We start from the raw sequence: 23,545 nt of genomic DNA, 5'->3' as shown, positions 1-23,545 counted from the left end.
AGCTGACCTTGTCATTTAGTTTTTACATAGCAGAAATACAAAAAGGAAATAGCTGTCAAGTTTGTTGACTAAGTTGATCCTTTCAGGTCTTTCTGTGTCATTGTAAACAAAAACCAAGAAACCTGTTTGCTTTTTATGGTGGCTGTTGAGCTCTGCAAGTTGTTCCTCATCTGTGATCTAAGACTGTAAGGCTTTGTCTTATAGTGTAAGCTGCTGTTTCTCCCTCCCATCAGTCTGTGAGTAGAAATTTCTCCAGTCAAATAACTCAGTTCATCCTAGCAACCCTAGGAAAACCTCCCACCCATCTTTTCTTAGGGTTTCCTATTGCTTTTACAAGAATGTCTCAATACACAGTATCTCAAGAGGCCACCCACTGTTATACACTGCTTTATATAAAGTTTTGTTCATTTCTTTGTGTCAGAACCTGTGGCTACTGGTGGTGTTGTCTTAAGTTATGCTGATAGTAAATATATTCACATAGGCATTGGCTTTGTTTTCTGTCAGTTTAGGGTTGTGTAAAAGTTATTTCCATGTCTGTGTACTTGAACCACTTTGAAATAAAACAATGTTCTCTAAAAGAGAACTTACACATTCTTTTGCATATTAAAACAGCTTTATAAAGCAATAATTTAGACATATTACTATGTAGCTCCACAGTAGTTTAGGTTATTGTTTTACCAAAATATTTGATGCATTGGAATGGTTATACTACTGTCTTATGTGAATGGGTGTTTTGTCTGCATATGTGACTATCCTAGTTAGGGTTTCTATTGCTGTGAAGAGACATCATGACCATGGCATCTTATTTATTTTTATGTATGAGCGAACCTTGGCACTCTTATAAGGAAAACATTGAATTAAGGTGGCAGCTTACCATTTCAGAGGCTTAGTCTATTATCACCGTGGAAGGGAGAATGGAGGCCGGGAGAATGGAGGCCGGGAGAATGGAGGCCGGGAGAATGGAGGCCGGGAGAATGGAGGCCGGGAGAATGGAGGCCGGGAGAATGGAGCCATGCTGGCAGACATGGTGCTAGAGCATGCCACAGCTTGATCCAAAGACAACAGGAAGTGAACTGTCTCACTGGGAGTGGGTTGAGCGTGTATGAGACCTCCACAGTGACACCCTTCTTCCAACAAGGCCACAGTTCCTAAGAGTGCCACTCCCTTCGGGGGCCGTTTTCTTTCAAAGCACCACAGTGACCAATTTAGGGTTTTGATTGATTGCTTTTAGATACAGGAAGTTAGGTGGGAACTAAAGACAAGATTTAAGCAAATAACTTGAGTAAGAACACCAAAGAATGGCCGGTCATTATTGTATTGTTAGGAATGAAGCAGGTTGGGACCACATGAGGCAGGTGATGACCTTGGGAGGCTGGGAAACAGACCTGTAGACGTGACTCATTGTAAGTTTTATTGAGGGGGAGGAAGGAAATAAGGGAAGGAAGGAGAAAAGAGGTAAAGAGACACAGGAAAGAGGACAGCAGGTGGGAGGAGGAAGGGAGACAGAGAAGTCCTGCCTGCCCCTTCTGAGGGACATCAGAAAAGAGCATGCAGTGAGTGGCGTTTTTCTCATCCAGAGCCAGAGTACATAGACCTGCCATGCTCAGGTGGATGAGGGGCGGGCCAGCTTTGCCTAGGTTACCACAGTGTGCCCTGGTCAGAGTGGAGTTCATAGAACTTTCCAGTCTAATAGTAACCGAGAAGGAGTTGTATGTTCACCTATGTCACCAATTGCTTTCCTGATTGAAACTTTAAACTGTATGCGGTGACTCACAGCTGTAGCCTCACAGCTCAGGGTGCCGAGGTAGGAGGGTTGCTGTGAGTTTGAGGCCAGTTAGGCGCAGTGCAAGACCCTGTCTCAAAAAGAAACAACTCTGATCTACACGTTTACCATTTGTCATTTGGGAGATGCTTTTTCTTGTGTGTTCTTGCATTGTGGTAGTTTCACTTATTTAAACCGCAAGGTTCCTTAGGGAGTGTTTTTCAAATTTCAGTGTTATCTTAGATGGGTTTTCTACCGCACAGTAATTGTACTGTGAACCTAGAAGTTCCACTGTCTGGCAGATAGATGCTGCTGATACTGGTCACTGAGGGTCACTGCAGCACACACTTCTCATGACCCAGCCCGTCTGTGTGTGACTCCAAGAGCGGCGCCTCCATGCCCGTTAACACTCTGCTGTTTGTCTTCACAGATCGGAGCCTATGATCAACAAATATGGGAAAAATCTGTTGAACAAAGAGAAATCAAGGTAACAACTTTGTTTCAGTCTATTTATTCTGCAACAGTTTCATAAACTGCAGTCACTTTGCCATTCCATTTATTTTTACCATATTAGTTATGTCTATCTGAGCTTTGAGAAGCCTATGATTTTACAGGGTTACCTTTTGATTTTTGTCATATCAGTAATGTCTATCTGAGCTTTGAGAAGCCTATGATTCCTAGGCTTACCTTTTAAGTTTTACCATATCAGTTATGTCTGTCTGAGCTTTGAGAAGCCTACAATTTCTACACTTGCCTTTTAAGTTTTGCTTTACTTTTCAGCATCTCCGTTCTTTTTAAATTTAATTTCTAATGGTTATTTTTGCCGGCTTCCCCTTCACTTGTCACCTTATATTTCTAGTTTGCTTTTCCTCCCCTCTGACGCTGTCATTGCTCTGTACAGTTTATTAGACTGGTAAGTGTCCAGGCTGTTTACCACCTGAGTGACTCTGTAGACGCCGCTTTGCTTAAGAGAGATCACTCTTCGGTGCTACTAACAGTGGCTGGGATGCAGAGTTGCTGAGTTTTAAAAGGATTTTAGGAGATAGAATAGTAGTTCAAATGCTTTGATTGCAGGCATTTTCTTCTTGGACATGTGACTACTTGTCTTATTCTGATTGGATATTCTCATAGACTGTCTCACTAGCATGAAAGAAAAAAAAGTTTTAAAACTAAATTTGTTGTTTCTTTGCACTCTTTGATAATAAAATTTATGTATTTTTCATATGCTTAGCTACTAATCAGTATGTTCTTGCACGAGTTAAATTTAATTTGGGCCTATAGACTGTTACTGTAATCACTTGCCATTTTCTGTTTAATATAGAAATACTTATGTTAAAAACTAATATCTATAGTTACTTAAAAATCTTTTCAAAAGATTTGTTGCTGTTCAGACCATATCGTCTGTGAAACATGAGATCATTCTTTGATGCCTAGTAATTTTAATCTTTTAAGTTTTTTTTGGTAAAGAATTTGTACATTCATTTGTCAAAGTCCTGGCATATTTTAGTATATGTGCTGCTGAGTTGAGCACATTTTATTTATTTATTTATTTATTTATTTATTTATTTATTTATTGGTTTTTACGAGACAGGGTTTCTCTGTATTGTTTCGGAGGCTATCGGTCCAGCCCGGCCTCGAACTCACAGAGATCCGCCTGCCTCTGCCTCCCGATTGCTGGGATTAAAGGCGTGCGCCACCACCGCCCGGCGAGCACATTTTAAAATGGGACTAAAGGTTACCAGGACAGAAAGATAAAGAAGCTATAGTTTTCTAGGTCAGCATTTTATTATGAATGAGAGAAAATCACTGAAGAGATAGGCACATGTGTTTACTCTCTACAGAGTAATGTAAAAGGAAGATGTGTGAGGTTAGGAAAATTTCATAGACAAAACATCTTATGAAAGGAATCTGATACATTCTTCACAGTCAAAGGGAAGATGTTCCAGACCGATGAATAGCATTAGGAAAATAGTCAGGAAGGGAGGAGTGAAGAAGACTGGGTAAGGAGCCCTCGAGAATTTGATTTGGCGGTTGGGTTGGGGAAGGTGATGGGGATGGTTAACAGTAAACCCAGAAAGAAATAAAAATGTCAACGTCTGGTTTGGTTTGAAACCAACCCCAAGGACTTAGCCAGGACTTTGTAACTGTTGGGAGGGTACTGAAGGATTTGAAGCAGAAAATTAAAATTGCATTTTTATAAATTCCTTAAGGCATGATGAATAGTATAGGAAGAGAGATTTAAAATTGCTTTAGAAATAGCCAGGGAGTCCTTGGTATGCAACCCTTGTATATGTGTAGGCATATTGTATATTGTGTATATTAAGTATTATGTATACATAAATTGAGTGTTTTACATCATATGTAGAGTCTATAAGTAAAAAGAATTTTATTGGATGAGGGAAGAAAATGACCAAGAAGAGAACATTGAGAAATGAGTATGAGAAGAAGGAAGGAAAAATGGGAACTCCTTTAGCAGGCAGTCTGGTGAGGTGTTAGAAGAACTCAAGGCAAAGGCCATGGAGATGGAGATGGGCGGTTAAGAGATCTGGCTGCTCTTCCAGAGAGGGCTTCGGTTTGCTTTTTAACACACTCCAGTGCCCGGGGGCTTGACACCCTCTTCTGGCTCCCGTGGGCACTGAACGCACAAGAGACATGCCTGCAGGAGAAATACCACATACACAAGATTCAAGTCAGTATTAGGCAAAGGAGAAGATGAAGAGGAGGAAGAGGGAGGAGAGGAGCCGGAACAGGCAGGCTAAGTCGTTACAGAGCTGCCGTTTCCCAGTCGGGTTAGGGATTTTAAAAAAGTGCAGGGAAGGCTGCAAAGCAAATTAGAGCTCTGTTGCACTCCGTCATGGTGATGTAAATTAGTATGGCCGGTGCAGAAAATTAACAAAACTAAATCCAGAGGAAATGAAGTCTGTGTCAAGGAAATCTACATTCTTAGGACTGCCATGCGACAGGAGGTCAAAAGCGTAGAGAATATATGTTTGAGAGTATAAACAGCAGTGAATGAACTTGCAATTGCAGAATTTGAGAACACGAGGATCACCTGTATAAAAATGCCGTTATTCTGTTGTTAACGCAGAGTCCATCTTTGTCTGGTTTTATCTCTGGGTAGCTTACAGCCTGGGATGGCCAGAACATGTGAAGGGGTCAAAGGCTGACTGCATCTTGACTCAGGGTGTACTTTTGGTTTAGACATGCCAGCTAACTGACTAACCCTGTCCTCTTGCTTGCTTTATATGCAAATAGTTCTTGACCTTGAGGGGCCATTGTCACCTGGTGGGACCAAAGGTCTACTGCACAATTGCTAATTGAACAAATAATTGACAGTGCTTTAAACCCAAGTCATCTGTAGCTCTTGGCTCCTGAGGACTTTAGTCTAAGTTTATCCGGGTCTCAACTCAGTGTCATTATTGTTTTCACCACTGATTTTTACATCCAACCCCACTCTGCAGTGATGATTTTAAATTATTCCAAATTTATGCAGCTGTTTCCCCTGCCCCCTGTTCCTGGTCATAGTGTTTGGTTCTGAGGTGTGAGGTGACGTTACGGTCTTTGCGGTGGCCGGCAGTCTTGAGATGCACATCATCCAGTTGGGTTCTTCTGGTTCAGCCTGCATGCTAGCATGTGCTGAGAAACATGCAGTCCTGTCCTGTCCTCAGCAATGCCACCAGCATCACATTTTGAGTGTCTTTGGGGCCACTACTCCTCACTCAGCCCCACTACTTTCTTAATGGCCAACAGTCCCCTGGGATGTCTAGGGCCTAAGCTATGCGCTCATACTTGCTTGTTGTATGACAGTCTTTGATTTGGAAGTTTACTCTCCATAATAAACAGGCTTTGCATGTTACATATATATACCTCTAAACATTCCTTTTGGAAAATAATGATTATTGGAATGCTATAATTGTGTTCCATTTGTAACACGACAATATTAATCTTTTTACTTGATATGTTACTTCAAGATTTTGCTTTAAATAAAGACTGTTATAAGTTGGTTCCTTTTTTGCTGTTTTGCATTTTAACAAAATATATGTAGAATTCCAATACTGCTTTTAATATATTACAGGGATTAAGGAATAAACCAAAGAAAACAGCACATGTGAAACCGGACCTCATAGATGTTGATCTTGTGAGAGGTAAGTCCTAGAGAAGTAAGTGTGTGATGTCAGTACACACTGATCCTGAAGAGACATCAGTAAGTGTGTGATGTCAGTACACACTCATCCTGAGGAGACATCCGTAAGTGTGTGATGTCAGTACACACTCATCCTGAAGAGACAATTCAGCATGGGTTACAGAGGCACTTTTGTAGAAGTAAAAGCATTCAAGCCTACCCAAGGACAGAATAGCATACTTAAGAGAAATTCGAAACACCAACTTATCTTTCCTACCTTGAAATAACAGCTCCTGTTTGCACAGAAAACTGTAAGGATTTAATATTAAATTTAAATTATAGCTGGGTGTTGTGGCAGATGGCTGTAACCCTAGCACTCAAAACAAACGAACAAATAAACGAACGAGTGCATGAATGAATGAAAACAGGGTTAAATTGGTGGCCCTGTCTGGTTGTGTAGATCATGCTATACCTCTGCGTCTTGGGTGCCGGGAGATACACGTGTGATACATGTGTGATACACGTGTGATACACGTGTGCGTACGGAGGCTGGAGGGTGACAGCTTGTGACTTCCTGGACTGTCTCCCACTTTACTTACTGAGCCAGTGTCTCTCTTAGCCCAAGCCTCCCCAATGCTGTGACCCTTTAATGTAGTTCCTCATGCTGTGGTGACCCCCAACCATAAGATTCCTTTGGCGCTGTTTCGTAGCTGTAGCTTTGCTGACATCCGACCCCTGTGAAGACAGCCTGCAAGCTGAGAGCCACTGCCGTGGAACTTGCTGACTCGGCTCATTTGCCCGGGCATCCCCTCCCTGTGTGTGGTTCAGAGTGCTGGGTGATGGGTTGGTCACTCACCGCCTGAACTCAGTGAGCTGTTTCCACCACCTTATTATTTATAATTCCTAATGAATTAAACTAAGTCCTACTTTTATGACCTATGTGAAGGAAATCCTGTTATCTCAGCTGATAATTTTCTTCAAGCTATCTTTGGATATGATAATGAATAACATTCCTTTTGAAAATAACTGCTGGCCCATATTAGTTACTTCTTAGTCATAGAATGGAATAAAATTACACAGCATTTGTTGTTTTTCAAAAATTGAGTTTATCTCTGTAGTGAAATTAAAGAAGAGTAGGTAGGTCTGCCATTTATTTTACTTTTTTCCTCAGGGTCTGCGTTTGCTAAGGCAAAGCCTGAAAGTCCTTGGACTTCTCTGACTAGAAAAGGAATTGTTCGAGTTGTATTTTTTCCCTTCTTCTTCCGGTGGTGGTTACAAGTAACATCGAAGGTCATCTTTTCCTGGCTTCTTGTCCTCTATCTTCTTCAAGGTACAATTAACAGAAATGTATGTGCTTTAACTTTCAGGGTGTTGTATTTTTACGATTATTAAAGCTCTGCTCTCGACATGGACCAACTGTTCCTGTGTATGAAGTGACTATTGCTGTTACATACAAACTACTTAGATAAAAACGTTTGAGGGCTGGGGAAACGGCCCAGAAGACTGTGTGGGCCTTGTTGCCAACTCTGGCATGTCGGAGGGAGAGAACCAATGACCAAAAGTTGTCCTCTTGACCCCATATACTCTCTGTGTAAGGAGCAGGAGAGAGAGACAGAGTCAGAGAGAGATGTTAATTAGATGAAAACTTTTGCACCCACACATAGATATGTAATTGTCTTTGTGTAGCTGATGCTGACCTTGAACTATGGCTTTAGCTCCAAGTTAAGATTGTCGGTGGAGGGCATCGTGCCTGCACATCCCTGTATTTATTTATTTTTGATACTACTGCAAATTAATTTTTATTGCATAATGCATGATTTTATTTTTCTGTGCCTCTTACCACTGTGTTCTGGCCTATCCTTATTTTTATATCAGAACTTTATGGTTTTTGCCATAAAGTCTTTTAAGTCTTTCTCAGATTCTTATTTAATGTCTGCAATAACCCAGTAGTGTGGAAAGACTGCTATGATATCTAACTATGTAGACTTGGCACCCCTGAGGCTCTCAGACCTCACTTCTCTCGTGAATAGTGTCACAGAACATGTAGTCGCCAAGAGCTCAGATCTAAGTACTCGGACTCCATGGCCAGCAACCTGTTGTGTTGCCTCGCACCATTCTATTCTGTGACAATGCATTGTATGACATCTCTAAAATTTCACTAAGTCTTATCTAGGTGTTCTGGATTTTAAATGACTTGGTTTATGTATATGAGTGTTTTGCTTGCATGTATGTGCACCACGTGCATACCTGCTGTTGCAGAGGCCAGGGAGGCGTTGGCTCCCTACAACTGGAGTTGTAGATGGTTGTAGGTGTCCGTGTGGGCGCTGGGAATCAAATGTGGTCCTCTGCATGATGTAGTAAGTACTGTTAACTGCGGACCATCTCTCTAGCCCCAAGTCTTAGGCTTTTGCTTAAGGAAAATATTTCTGTTGAAAGAAATATTCACTTTATTATGATAAATTATACACATCATGACATTTGCTCAAGAATGTAATATCTTAAAAAAAGTGAACTCTTAGGCCCAGAGTTATTAACATTGTGACAACAAACAATTATATTTGTGCTTGAAGTAGAAGAAATAAACCTGCTTCAGGACATAAGCCTGCAAAGGTTTTATGTCAGGAAGTATAAGGAATGTAGGAAGGGAAAAACAAACTTTGTTCTGTATGTTGTAGTGCTTAACATTGATGAGGGGTAGTGACTTTCCTGGGAAATATGTACAAGTGGATTAGTGTTTAAAATTGTAAGTACTATGGCAGGACATGTAGGTTGGGTGATAGAAGTCAGCGTATGCAAAGCCCTGGGTTAGATCTCAGCACTACATAGACTGTGAGCGATCCCACTTCTCAGAGCAGAGGCAGGAGACTTGGAAGGTCAAGGTCATCGTTGTCTGCTTGGTTTCTGGCTTGCCCTGTCTCAGGGGCAAAAGCTTCAGTGCTAACAAGCCTTTTATGGCCGTATTAGATAGACACTTACTAAAAGACTTCTTATTATGTGTAACAGAATAAATGTACTTGAAATTAATGCTTTTTTTTTAAATATTGTGATCTAACCAAAAGGTGACCTTACAGTCTTCATTACAAAGTTGAGTGTGTGTGTTTTAGTGTTAAGTATTATCTTGTTCCAGGAGTGTGTCACTGAATGCTGTGGTTGGATGGTGGCAAACACTAATAGTCTGAAGAGCTTGTATGGAGTAATGGTGTGGGTGGTGTGTCTGTGAGGCAGCACCTTACTGCTGGCCTGAAATTCACCATGTAGACAGCCTGTTAGACTCACAGAGATCAGCCTGCCTCTGGCTCCTGTGTGCTGGGTTTAAAGGTGTGCACCACCACCCCTGCAACATGGAGTAGCATTTTAAATTTTAGGAAAAGAAGTTAGAAGTATTATAAGAACAATTTTAAAGTTTTGGAAAAGTGACTATAGATCTGTAATTAAATGTATTTTCTCTCTCCATTTGTAGTTGCTGCAATAGTATTATTCTATTCCACTCCTAGCCCACATAACATACCTTTAACTGAAGTGATTGGGCCAGTATGGCTGATGCTGCTCTTGGGGACTGTGCATTGCCAGATTGTTTCAACAAGAACACCCAAACCTCCTCTAAGCACAGGCGGTAAAAGAAGAAGGTACTGCTTATCAAAGTTGATCTTTGTAGATTACCTGTTATTCAGCGGTGGGATTTTATTTGTGTATGTGCATGCATGTGTGTGTGTCTGTATGTCTGTGTGCCTGCCCATGTATGCAGGTGCCCACAGAGACTAGAAAGGCATCAAATCCCCCGGAGGTGGAATTGCAGGTGGCTGGGAACTGCTGGATCTGGGTGCTGGGAACCAAACCTAGGTCCTTTTCAGGAGCAGCAAGCTCTTTAACCAGTGAGCCCCTCCCTCTCCAGCCCCTGGGATTGATCTTAAGTGCTCTTAACTTTGTGGAATACAGTGGTACTTTGCAAAGTTGCTCTTTCAGATGAAACCCAGCCTCCAGGGCCAGTTACCAGATGACCAGTGTCTTTATGCAGTGTCACATGTCTGTGGGTTTGCTCTTGTGTAGACATCTTTGTTAGTTTGTTTATTTCTAGTTAGCAGTACCAATATAGGAAGTAGGTGTTAGGTGGAATAAGTTAAATTCTACTACTTAGAAAGATCTTGTGTTTCTAAGATTCTTTGGCAAAAATAGAGCCAAGGGGAAAAAAAGCTATTTATTATATGTTATTTGAATTCGTTTGATAGAGGCTACTGATGAATAAATATAACAAGTCTTACCATTGGCTCCTGAGCCCAGTGCAGCTTTGTTTTAGATAGACTTTGGGACGACATTTCTTTTGAATGTTATTGCTGAGACATTGTGATATTTGGAGTTTAGGGGTGTTGAGACTTAAGTCCATCTCCTTTTTGAAAGATAAAATCTATATTAGGTAAATGACTTTGCTTATTAATTCGGTTATAATTCTCTCCAATCTCAAGTTTTCTTTATCTCCAGAGAAGTGACATTCTCATAGGGAAGCAATGCTTTTGTAAGTATCTTTCCAGTACGATACATGTAATAGTGTGTACATTGACTGCCAGTGTGAGTATGAGCAAGGAAAGGGTCCTTGTCTTTATGGAAATACTTGGAATATGCGCCATGATACATGGTCTAAGTTCTATCCAGCACATTTGAATTTCATTGTATATTAATAAGCTCCCTGTGTACGTTCTGTAAATTTTGGAATGTGTTACAGAGAAAGTGATTGTTAAAGTCTTAAACTGCCTTCCACTCTCCATCTTTTCTGATGAAGGAAATTAAGGAAAGCAGCTCATTTGGAAGTGCATAGGGAAGGAGACGGGTCCAGCACCACGGACAACACCCAGGAGGGCGCGGTCCAGAACCATGGGGCAGGCCCCTCCTACAGTGTTGGCACAGTCTTCAGAGATCTCTGGCATGCTGCTTTCTTCTTATCAGGGTTTGTATTTATCCAAAACTCGATCTGACATAAAGATGCTTGATTTTCAATAGTGAATGTTAATGACTCATCACGCATTTTATTTTGACAAATCAGAGCGCTACAGTTTAAGGAGAAATAGGATAAAGTTTATTTGGGGTTATATGTAAATACATTTATCTCCATGGAAGTGAGTATATACTAGCAAAGTGTAGAGATTTCTTTCTTTTTTTCCCAAGAAACAGGGTCTCTCTGTGACATTCTGACTGTCGTAGAACTTGTTCTGTAGACCAGACTGTCCCCAAAATAACAGAGATCCGCCTGCCTCTGCCTCCCAAGTGCTGGGATTAAAGGTGTGTGCCACCAATGCCTGGCTAAGATTTGACTTTTTAAAAACTTTGTTCTCAAATAATTATATTATTCTGTTAATTAGTTCATTGTTTATCAGTGTTATAGGTCAGGATTTGCTTTAATACACCATGTAACTTGCATTACTTTTTGTCTTCCATCTACCCCAATTGTCTAAGATTATTTGAAATAAGTACTGTAGGGAATAAGCTATGTACTACAATCTAAAGTTCATTTGTTTACTGGGTTTTTGTATCCTTTGTGCCATCAATGAGTATTGACCAAATAGACAAAAATATATGTAGCACACCTCAAAAATAAATTAAACCTAGCTCAATATTATTAATACTTTCAATACTTACTTCAGACAGTTAAGAGTTAAGATATTGGCATAGCATAAATTAGAAAACTAGCTAAAAAACTGGATGTACTTGAAAGTATTAGATTACTAAATCAAGAAAAGAGATACTACAAATGACTTTCCTTTTTTTAAGACAATAACTTTGCTGACTAATTCACAAATTTTTCATCAGTTTGTATTTGTGCTTTTATGATAAAGGTTATCCTGTATTAAGCAAATGTACCCTATGCTTATTTTTGTTGTTCATAATTTTTTTTAGGAATGATTTCCTAGATCATTTTGATAGTCAGCAGTAACATGACACTTGTTCCCTAAGAGAAGGGTTTGTTTTTGTTTTAAATTTGGACTCTATTCTCATCTCTCTCATTTTGTTTTTCTGTTCGAACAGATTTTCATTCACGAGATGCAAAAGCTTAATCACTACAAAGTTGGTTTCTTAAGCATTTCTCAAGACTTTCAGATGAGCAATTTAGATTATTTAGTTCTCAGGGAATCTGTTAGTTGTTTTGATCTCTACAATTGATATTGCTAGGTTGTAGACAGCATTTAGGTTGGTTGCTTTTGCACTCCAGTGACCCTAGACTTCAGTCTTCCTTCTGTTGGCCCGTAGCATGAAAATGAGTAGTCATTGATAGCAGTGTCCAGCTCCCCTGGGATTGACTCTGTTAGTTGTTACAACTGTACTTTAAACATGAAGCACTTTCCGCTGCCTCCCTTATGCCAGCATATGACAAACAGGTCCTGGGAGAAATGTTAATTTTAGAAGTCCTGTGCTGAATTCTGAAATCCTAGTTTCTAGAAGAAGGTTCTGTCCTCTCTGGGGTTGTGGAGTGAAGGCTGGGCATCTTTTGCTTTATGTCTGGTATCCACTCCTGAGTGAGTACATATTTGTCTTTCTGTGTCTGGGTTACCTGACTCAGGATGCTTTTTTCTAGTTCCGTCCTTTTGCCTGCGAATGTCAGGTTGTCATGGTTTCTCATCGCTGAGTAGTTCTCCATTGTCTAAATGTACCACACTTTCTTTATCTGTTCTTCAGCTGAGGGACCTCTAGGTTGTTTCCAAGATCTGGCTATTACAAATAATGTTGCTGTGAATATAGTTGAGTAAATGTCCTTGTGTTGTGAATGTGCGTCCTTTGGGTATATTATATGCCCAAAAGTGGTAATGCAGGGCCTTGAGGTAGGGTTGATCCCTAATTTTCTAAGAAATTACCATACTGATTTCCACAGTGACTATACAAGTTTGTATTCCCACCAGTAATGGAGGAGTGTTCCCCTTTCTCCACATCCTCTCCAGCATAGCTGTCGTTGGTATTTTTGATCTTAGCCATTCTGATTGGTGTAAGATGGTATCTCAGTTTTTTGAGTTGCATTTCCCTGATGACTAAGGATGTTGGGCATTTCCTTAATTGTCTTTCCACCATTTGAGATTATTCTGTTAAGAATACTGTTTACGTCTGTACCCCATTTTTTAATAGTATTTTTTTGGTAATTTGATGTCTGGTTTCATGAATTCTTTGTATGTTTTGGAGATCAGCCCTCTGTCAGATGTGGGGTTGGTGAAGATCCTTTCCCATGCTGTAGGGAGCCATTTTGTCTTGTTAGCCATGTTCTTTGCTTTACAAAAACTTCTCAGTTTCAGGAGGCCCCATTTATTCATTGTTGCTCTCAGTGTCTGTGCTACTGGAAGCAGTCTCCTGTACCAAACCATTCAAGGTACTGCCTACTTTCTCTTCTATGAGGTTCAGTGTGGCTGGATTTATGTTCAGGTCTTTGATACATTTGGACTTGAGTTTTGTACATGGTGATAGACATGGATCTATTTGCATTATTGTATATGTTTACAACCAGTTAAACCAGCACCATTTGTTGAAGATGCTTTATTTTTTCCCTTTTATATTTTTAGCTTCTTTGTCAAAAATTAGGTGTTCATAGGTATGTGGGTTGATATCAGAGTCTTCGATTTAGTTTGATTCCATTGGTCTACCTGTCTGTTTTTATGCCAATATCAAGCTGTTTTCATTACTGTAGCTCTATAAGAGAGCTTGAAGTCAGGGATGGTGATGCCCCCAGACGATCCTTTATTGTACAGGACTGTTTTGGCTATCCTGGGTCTTTTGTTTTTCCATATGAAGTTAAGAATTGTTCTTTCAAGATCTGTAAAAAAATTGTGCTGGGATTTTGATGGGAATTGCCTTGAAGGTAGATTGCTTTTGATAAGATTGACATTTTTACTATGTTGATCCTACCTATCCAAGAGCATGGGCGATCTGTTTTCTGATATCTTCTTTAATTTCTTTTTTTAAAGACTTGAGGTTCTTGTCATACAGGTCTTTCACTTGTTTGGTTAGCATTACCCCAAGATATTTTATGTTGTTTGTGCTATTTTAAAGGGTGATGTTTCTCTGATTTCTTTCTCTGCTGGTTTCATCTGTATATAGGAGGGCTACAGAACTATTTATTTATTTATTTATTGTTAATCTTGTTTCCTGCTACATTTCATAAACTATCATCAGCAAAATGGAGTTTAACTTCTTTTCTAATTTGTATCTCTTTGATCTCCTTTTGTTCTCTTATTGTTCTAGCATTAACTTCAAGTACAATATTGAATAGATATGAAGAGAGTGGACAGCCTTGGCTTGTTCCTCATTTCATTTAGATTGACGCTGGCTATTGGGTTACAGTATATTGCCTTTATTGTGTTTTTTTAGCATCAAATGAGTTGAAGTTTGATCTACTTTTAGGCTTCTGTCTAGGGCTGGTAGTGTTGCTTGGTGGTAAAACACTTAGAATGTGGGCAGGGAGCTGGCTTGGATAGCTAGCACTGCAGGGCCGAATGTGTATGTGGAGATTTGCAGCTGTATTTATTGTTTATTACACTAAAGTGAAAGATTTAATGCATTGATTTTATTTACGGAATTAAACATACTGCGTAATATAATTTAGTTCCACCAGAAAATTTCAGTACAAGTCTTGGGCAGTAGATCAGTACTCATCCCGAGTATACACACGAACTTTGGACTCCCATCCAACAATGAGAGATGCACTCTCACCCTGAACTCTTTGGGAAGGGTCTAGGCCCTGCCCTGTATGAAATGACAGACTATGGACACCCCTATGGAGGGCCTCACCCTCCCTGGGGAAATGAGGGGATAATGGGGGGCTTGGGGGGGAGGGCACGGAAGGAGGGGAGGGAAAGGGAGAGGGACCTGGAACTGACTTGTGAAGCAACCTTGTTTCTAATCTAAATTTAAACTGAAAAAAAAAAAGCTATAAGAAAAAAAAGAACAATATTAGCACATTAATATAAATAACTTCCAATAAATATAACATTCTGAATAAAAAAAAATCTGACCGTTTCTGAATATGGTTGTAGTTGTAGTAGAGCTGGTACTCGGCTGTCTTCTACAGATAAGAACAGAAGAGTTTGCTTGTCTGTATATCCTAGAGTGTTAAGACTGTTGGCGGCATAGCTAGATAGCACACTAGATTTTACTCTAGGGTGATCTTTTGAGCAAGTTCTTTAAAAGTTGTACCAACTTGTGGGCTAAAGTTTTCAATATGAAAAATGTAATAGTTTTATGATTTACTTGTAGTATAGTCATTTATTTCCCAAGGAAGTAAGGATATTAAAGTAGTGTATTTTTAAGGTTCTTTTCCCTGCAAGTAGCTTTGACACAGGACTTCGTCATCTTAAGTACCAAACATAATGCATTGTAGAAAATTCTACAGTTGTCTCACCACCCAGAAATTAAAGAGGTAGGACTGTGAACCTTGGCTATAACAGTGACCGTATGCATTCTGAGGCAGAGGCATAGATTTTTTTTTCTATTTAGAAATCCAGTTCATAAAATGGCTAATTTTATTTCTTAATAACAACTATATTTATTAAGTACTAGTTAGACTAGGCATTATCCTGCTTGCTGGCAACAGAGCACTGAAGCTGGTGGCCTCATAGAAGTGAGTTGGACATAATCCACGTAAACAGAGTACTGTCAGTATAAAGAGTGTCCTAGGATGGAGGTGGATGCTACCAGCACCTGGGTGGAGGAGTGACTTCATCTGTATTGTGAGTTTTAACAAGTAGTTGGATACAATTAGTCCTTGGAAAATAGATAAGGTCATTTCTTTACATTGTTCCATACTCAATATATGGAACCATGAAATGAAAGTTTCTGGGTAGCAAGGGAAACTGTTAGAGCAAACGACAGCCCATAGACTTGGAGAAACCTTTTCCAGTCAATCCTCCTGCGGGGTTTTATGTTTAGAGTGTATAAAGATCTATACAAATAACCCCCCCCCAAAAGCTGCTAGTCAGTAAGTCCCATGAAATGACCAGTCAGTTCTGAAAAGAAGAAACTAATAACCAGATTTTTGTTTTGTTTTGTTTTGGTTTTTTAATTCAGCATCATTAGCTCCTAGGGAAAGGCAAATGAAAACAACTGGAGTTTCCCTCTCACCCAGTCAGAATGGCATCATCAAGAAAACCAATGCTTCCAAGTCTGTTGGGAATGAGGGGTCCTTCTCTGCTGTTGGTGACAGCGTTAGCTGTAGACGCAGGTTCTGTCCTGCCTGGACCCACAGCCGTTTAGTCCCAAATAAACACACAGAGGCTTATATTAATTATAAACTGTTTGACCTGTGGCTCAGGCTTCCTATTGGCCAGCTCTCTCTCTAATTATTAACCCATTTCTATTAAACTATGTATTGGCATGAGGCTGTGGCTTTTCCATAGTGCTCCGGTTATGTTACTCCTTTGGTGGCTATAGGGTGTATCTCTGGTGGCTCCTCTCTTTATTCCTCTTCCCAACTTTTTCCTAGTCTGGTAACCCCACCTATACTTCCTGTATGGCTACATCCTGCCTGTCCATTGGCTGAAATAGCTTTATTCATCAGCCAATAAGAGAAGCATATATTCACAGCAGGTAAAAGGATATCCCCCATCATCTCCTCTTTTCTGTCTAAGTAGAAAGGAAGGTATTAACTTTAACATAGTAAAATAATAATAATAAAACAGTTATCAAGTAAGAATTATAGTTAACAATATTTAGTACATTAACATTTGGCAAAATTTAAAGAAAATATTCTATTATCTATCCTACCTTTGTGGAAAACCAAAACCATAACTGTCTTCAGCTAACTCCATCAGTTAGCTAGTGCAGCCACTATGAAAATCAGTGTTGAGAATCCTTCAAAACTAAAAATAGAACTACTGTGATCTAGCTGGACCACTCCTAGGCATATTCCCAAAGAACGCAACCTCATCATATAAAGGTACTCGCACACATCCATGTTTATAGCTGCATTATTCTCAGTAAAAGAAATGGAACCAGCCACATGTCCATTAACAGAAGAATTATTAGTGAAATTGTGCCATGGAATTTTGGCTGTTAAGAAAAAACAAAATTTGCCAGGTGGTGGTGGCGCACGCCTTTTAATCCCAGCACTTGGGAGGCAGAGGCAGGCGGATCTCTGTGAGTTCGAGGCCGGGCTGGACTGACAGCCTCCAAAACAATACAGAGAAACCCTGTCTCGTAAAACCAAAAAGAAAAAAGAAAGAAAGAAAAAACAAAATTTGGAGGAAAATGGATGGAAATACAAAGGATTATAGTAAGTGAGGTGACCCAGTCTCAGAAGATAAAAAGTGCATATTCTGTCTCATATGTGGATTCTAACTTTTAAAATGTGTATGAATGTAAGTAAGGGATCATAAAATGAGGTAGGACAGGAGGAAGGCATCATTGAGAAATGGTGGGTGAAGGACAAAAGGTTACATATGACATGACCGTAGCCTATATTATTGTACAACTTTCACATTTTTGGCTTAGTAGCCTTTGATTTTTGCCTGAATTATGGTAGTTCTCCACGGTTATTTTCCTGACTCAATGACTGTTCCTGCATTTCCCAGTTGGCATTTGCTTAAGGCGACGTCTTCCCTTATTTACTCAGGCATCTGTTTTGTCAGTTTCTCATCTTTTATTTCAGTGGCTCATTGACCTCAATTTGATCAGTGCAGGACCTTTGAGCCGTGTGTTTGGCTTTAGCAAGTCCATACTGTCTTCTGAGCTCACACATCTGGAATGTTCCTGGTTCAGCTTATGCATCAGCTCCAGCCCTGATAGACACCTCTTCAAGGAGACTGCTGTTTAGGAACCAAAATCTGGGTGCAAGATGCTAATGGGGAGTTCAGAATGGATAAAAATATGTTAGGGTGTGCTGTTCAATCCTGTGCCCTCTACATAGAGCACGTCTATGTCATATGTGAAATAGCGCTGCTTCTGGACCTGCTTACACGCGTGTGCTAGCTCTGGATTTTTAGTAATAGCTCCAAGCCCCAATACCAGTCAGTGCATTCTTTTTTTCTTAATGTTTTTCTTTCATGTGTATGGGTGTTCTATCTGCATGCATGTCTGTGCACAGATGCTGGATGAAGGCATCTAATCCTCTGGAACTGCAGTTGGAGACAATTAGCTGTCCTTTGAGTGCTGGGGTCTAAACCCAGGTCCTCTGGAAGAGCAACAGATGCTCTTAAACCACTGAGCCATCTTTCCAGTTCCGTTCTTTTGTCTGTATCTTCTTCATCAGCAACGACCCTGATTGGCTGCCCGTTTGTGTGTTTAGCTGCAGGGGTGGTGTTTGCCTTTATTCTTTTCTTCTTTGCCTATTATAGCTAGTTTAGTGATTTGTGTGTATTTGCTTAATAAGAACCGACAAACCGCTCCGCAAGCGCAGTGACTTCCATCTCCTCAGTGTCACAGTGTTTGAGGAAGCCTCTCAAAGACTGGAGAAGCATAAAGGAAAGGGAGGGCAGTGTTAATGAGTGCTGGAAGGCGCCATGTGGGGTGTGGGCTGCTGCTGCTGCTTCACCGCGTGCTTCTTAGGAAGAGCATCACCAGGCTCAGCAGGCTCCCGTGCATTCCTGCCTCACTCTGCATGTTTGCAGCCACGTTTCTTCTTTGCCTGCTGCTTCCCAGACCTGTGTGTTGCTGCTCTTAGGATTTTCTGTCTCCTTATTTACACTTACCTTGTTTTTCTGTCTGACTTATGGATCTACTCTCTAGATGTCTTTTACTTCCTTATTTTCTCTTTCCCTTCTCAATTCATTTGCTTCCCATCAGCCTCAACAACATACTGTGAATGTATTTGGATTTCAGGGCCCTTCCTTTTTAAATAACATCTGCATATTCATAGGGTTAAAGAGGAGTGAAGGGAGCATTGATAACATACTACTCTTCCCTAGGCTGAGAAGGTACAAGGCCCTTATGTGCCCCCTCTTGACCCCCGTGTCCCCACCCCGTTCCACCAGAGCCTCCTTTCTTGATCATCTGCAATCTGAGGCTTATTTTCTCTTAGATTTTCATGTCACTGGGGACCACACAGGGCATGTTAGGCTGGGCTTCCGAGTCTGGCAACTCTCTGGGTATGTATGTGAATATTGGAACCGTATAGAACGTATGGAAATGTTCCTGAGATCAGTTCTGCAGAAGAACATGGAAAGAGGGGCTCCGCTGAAGACAAAAGCTTTCTGTGTTTTGACAAAATTGCTAGAAGAAATGCTAATAGCATTTCCAAAAGGAGTATTGGAAGTGCTGGGAAGAACATAAATCATCTTATATTTAGGGACTATTTTTGTATTGTACTTGGCTGCAAACTGATTGCATTATTTCACCTGTAACATCTTTGTGTTCCTCCTTGATTCCAAAATCAGCATTTAGAGTAGGTGAGTTCTAAGGCTCTATCTAGTTCTCAGAATTTTAACTCCCCTCCTCTCCTGTAGCCCCTCCCACCGAGTCTCGTCCCCTTTCCTGCCCTGCGTGTCCTCTTGCCCAGTCTGCTCAGGGTTTAAGCAGGTCTCCATTAAGCTAGTCACTGGGGTTTAGAGTAGAGTGCATTGAAATGCTGTCTCTGTTTTTCCTTTCTTATAAAATACACTCTGGAAAAATTCAAGGGGGATTATTTAAGTATAATTCCCTTTAAATTGTATTTTATGATAGAGTTAATCTACATGGAACACACTTTATTTTCTGTGGGACTTATATTTCTACTAAAGGTTTCTGTTGTAGCTATTTTTACCTATTGTAATCTTTCAAGACTCCTAAAACATTTGCTTGTTAAAAATTATTATTTCTTGGTCGGGCATTGGTGGTGCACAACTTTAATCCCAGTACTCGGGAGGCAGAGGCAGGAGGATCTCTGTGAGTTCAAGGCCAGCCTGGTCTATCGAGTGAGTTCCAGGACAGCCTCCAAAGCAATACAGAGAAATCCTGTCTCAAAAAAAAAAAAAAACAACAACAAAAAAACAAAAACAAAATTATCATTTCTTACATTGTAGTTTATAAGTATTTTATTCCTACAAATCAATATACTTAATTCTGGCCCTGTAGCCTCCCTAAACCCCCAGAGATCCTGTTAGTGGGTGAAAGAGGTTACTTCTTCATTTTATGGTCTCCATTTTTACTTCTGCCAGATTTTTAATCTTATTGATTCAGTTTCCCTTTTCCATATATTTTTCTGCTACAAAAGGTCTGTGTTTGTGTTGTACATTAAAAGGAATTTACATATGTTACAGGTAAAATATTTGGGATAGTATTAAGTCACTAATTATAACTTATCTGATGAGTTTACAAAGATAATCTTTTAAAAATAAAAGTTAAAATACATTAACACTAACAAATTGGGAAGAATTTTCTTTCTAGACATTGTCCAAAGAACAGGCTAAGAATTATTTGGTAGATTAGGAGTTTTCTTTGTGAACAGCTATTTCTAAGACCTCAAATCCTACCATAAGCTGAACGAGGATTTTTAAGTTGAATGGTTATTTTATTTGCTATTATTTATTATTTACTATTAAAAAATAAGGGTAGTCATTAAAATTCTGAAAAATACTGCCTTATGTAATTGGTAGCAGATTTTAATTTCTGTCAACCCATCCAGAATAAGCTGCTAAGCACACATATCATTTCTATATATTTTGTTTTTAGGTCAAAGAAAGCAAAGAATTCAATTGATAAGTCAACGGAGACTGACAATGGCTATGTGTCCCTCGATGGGAAAAAGACTGTAAAAAGCAGTGAGGACGGAGCACAGGACCGGGAACCCCGGTGTGAAACTATTGGACCGGAAGACACAGCCTGGGCCACTCCAGCCCCAAGGAATGCCCCTGCCAAAGTCAGTGTCACGTCTAGTGTTTGTCTCATTTCATGTCCACTAACATGAAGTGATTCCAATAGGGGTGTTGCTCTCAAGTCAGATGTTTTCTCTGCAATTAATTCTGTGAACTTTATAAATACTAGTGATGGCATTAGGAATCAAGTAGATGTGGTTAAACGTGATTGGAAGTAGAACCTGGCACGCTCTGAGTTGATGGGCTTGATTTTCCGGAATGTTGAGGCAACTTGGAGTTTATGGTCAGTGTTTGTTAACCTCCTCTTCTCTTCCCCATTTTCATGTGTGTAAAAGGATGTATACTACGCTGAAGCCCTCAGCTGTTCTAAAAGCTGAACTAGGCACGAAGAAAGATACCTGTAAGGAAATACTTTCTCTACACTAATGAATGGCTTTCGGTTTTATACATCTGTTTAGTTTATATATGATCTCAAAACATCTCTTTAAAATGTTTTAGTTGATTCCGTAGTTTGTTTCTTTTGTTTTGTTTTGTTTTTGTTTTGCTTTGTTACTCTGTATCACTTTGGAGCCTGCCCTGGCACTCACTCTGTAGACCAAGGTCACAAACTCAGAAAGATCTGCCTGCCTCTACCTCCCCAATGCTGGGATTAAAGGCATGCGCCAGCAACCCCCAGCGATTCAGCAGGTTTTTATAGGGTACAGTGTACATATAACTATATCAATCAGAGCAAGGTAGTTGGTCTATTAACTACAAATGTTTATCATGTTGGGAACATTGAAAAATCCTTGTCACTTTGTGTTTTCAGTTGAACAGTAGTTTGTTAGGCATAATTATAGAAAATAAGTTATTCCTCCTATCCATTTGTACCTCTGTCTTCCTCAACCACGGTCTGTTCTTCCCTCTGTTTGTGGTAACTACTGTTTCAGTATATTCCCACCTAGCATCTGTCTGTCTGTCTGTCTGTCTGTCTGTGTGTGTGTGTCATACTGTGTAATGATGTACAAAATGAGTCTTCCTGTGTCTGACTTATTTCCAGTTGTTTCTTTGTCTTCCAATGACAAATTCTATTGTGTTATGGACTGGATAGGATCCACTTGTCTGTCAGTAATATGTTGAGGTTGTGGTGGGTCTCGTGTATGTTATTGGTGCTCTTGTGAAAAGTCTCTGCTCTTTTTGTCTGGGATGATTATTCAGTGTCTCTCGTTCTGCTTGGATTTTTAGGTGTTCTAGTTTTTTGAAGCATGTTACTGGAATGAGACAAGGCTCCCTACTCCACTCTTGTTCATTGTAGTGCTTCATGTCTTAGCTACAGTAATAGGACAAGAGAAAACTATAAAAGGGATTAGAATTGGAAAGGAAAAGGTCAATTTAGCCCTGTTTGCAGATGACATGAGTTCATATTTAAAAGACACCATGGACTCCAGCCAATAAACCTGGAGATCTGATATAAACAATTGAGTTTCAGTATACAAAATTAACATACAGAACTCAATAGCTTTTATATAAGTAGCAACAAACTTGCTGAGAAAGAATATTCCATTGAAGATAGTTTCTACAGTGAAAACTTAAGGAACCATAAAAAGAAACTGAAGAATGTTGTGCCCAAGTTGCAAAGATCCCCCGAGACCACAAGGAAGACAGACCCACGAAACTGTAAAAGCAAGGTTTTAATTATTCATTCAACCATGACAGGGACCCCGTCTAGCAAGCTGACGCAGCAGCCTCCATAGGGAGTGGAGTTCCCTGTCTACTGCTAGGTTTTAAAGACAAAAGTTACAGGATTACATCAGTAGGTACGGGTTGGTTTCTGATTGGTTGACATTTGGGAATAATCAGGAGAATTTCTCAAAGTCATATTTTGGCATGAAAAACCTGTGTACAATTATTTTCATTGGTCAGTGCTGAGAGGGAACATTCTGTGGTTTCTATGGCATTGTCTTGTTACTTGCAGACGGTCTGTTGTACATAGATACCAATAATTTTCAGAACTATATTCTACAGGGCAGGTTTTGGTTTCCCTGGAGTTTCTTTTGTGGCCAAACAGTTCCCAGGAACCAAGCATCTTGGGGTGGGGGACAGTGTCTAGAGTTTCTTTGTGTTCAGTTTTGGCCCTAGGCTCTGGGAGGCCAGAGGATCTGGAGTTTCCTTGTGTCAGAGGCCTACGTGTCTTTGCTGTAGCTTGTCGTGACTACTAAAGCAGGGGACTGAGTGAGGGTCTGGTCCCTTTATTTCTAAATTATTAGAAGTGAAGTCCTTGAGTTTAGTTTACCTCTTTCAAAGAAGACACTTTGCAGTGGAAAGACCTTCTATGCTTCCGAATTTACAGAATTAAATATTGTGAAAATGGCTAGACCACCAAAATAATCTATATGTAATGCAGTCCTCATTAAAATTCTGGGAAATTCTTCATAGAACTGGATGGAGGGCATCCTAAAATTTGTAGGGAAATACACAAGACCGTGGATAGCTAAAGCAATCCTAAGCAAAAGAATACTGCCAGAGGCATCGTGGTCCCTACCTGGCTCAAACTGTAGCACACAACCATAGTGAAAAAGCAGCATGCTGCTTCCACAAAAACAGACATGTATCCAAGGGAACGTAAAAGAAGACCTAGAAGTAAGCCCACACAGCTGTAGACACCTCATTAAACCTTTTAGAGATTTTACTATATGTGTGAAATTTACTTCTGTGTATAATTTATGTTTTACTTTATGCATATAATTTGCATGTATGTATGTATGCATGCATGTGCATGTATGTATGTATGCGTGTGCATCATTTGCGCACCCCATGCCCTCAGAGGTCAGATCCTCTGGAATTAACTAGTTACAGATGTTGTGCATCACCGTGAGGGTGCTGGAGGATGAACTTGACTCTTCTGCGAGAGCAGTAAGTGCTCTTGACTAT

The 23,545-nt window shown here is 40.0% G+C and overlaps 1 protein-coding gene across 7 annotated transcripts in view; it reads left to right on the top strand.

Annotated features, from left to right (window-relative positions):
* Positions 1-23,545, top strand: part of Phtf2 (putative homeodomain transcription factor 2) — a 114,769-nt gene that overhangs the window by 64,381 nt on the left and 26,843 nt on the right. For all 7 annotated transcript variants that reach the window (XM_040735128.1, XM_040735129.1, XM_040735127.1 and 4 more), the window contains 6 exons: positions 2,193-2,249; positions 5,838-5,907; positions 7,057-7,215; positions 9,346-9,511; positions 10,660-10,824; positions 20,493-20,679. In XM_040735128.1, coding sequence (XP_040591062.1) covers positions 2,193-2,249; positions 5,838-5,907; positions 7,057-7,215; positions 9,346-9,511; positions 10,660-10,824; positions 20,493-20,679 — 804 coding nt within the window. The remainder of the gene's footprint in view (positions 1-2,192; positions 2,250-5,837; positions 5,908-7,056; positions 7,216-9,345; positions 9,512-10,659; positions 10,825-20,492; positions 20,680-23,545) is intronic.

Source organism: Mesocricetus auratus, unplaced genomic scaffold (assembly GCF_017639785.1).
Source record: "Mesocricetus auratus isolate SY011 unplaced genomic scaffold, BCM_Maur_2.0 Super-Scaffold_100043, whole genome shotgun sequence".
Taxonomy (NCBI): domain Eukaryota; kingdom Metazoa; phylum Chordata; class Mammalia; order Rodentia; family Cricetidae; genus Mesocricetus; species Mesocricetus auratus.
Note: the sequence above shows the minus strand (reverse complement) of the source record. Positions and strands in the feature narration are given on the sequence as shown.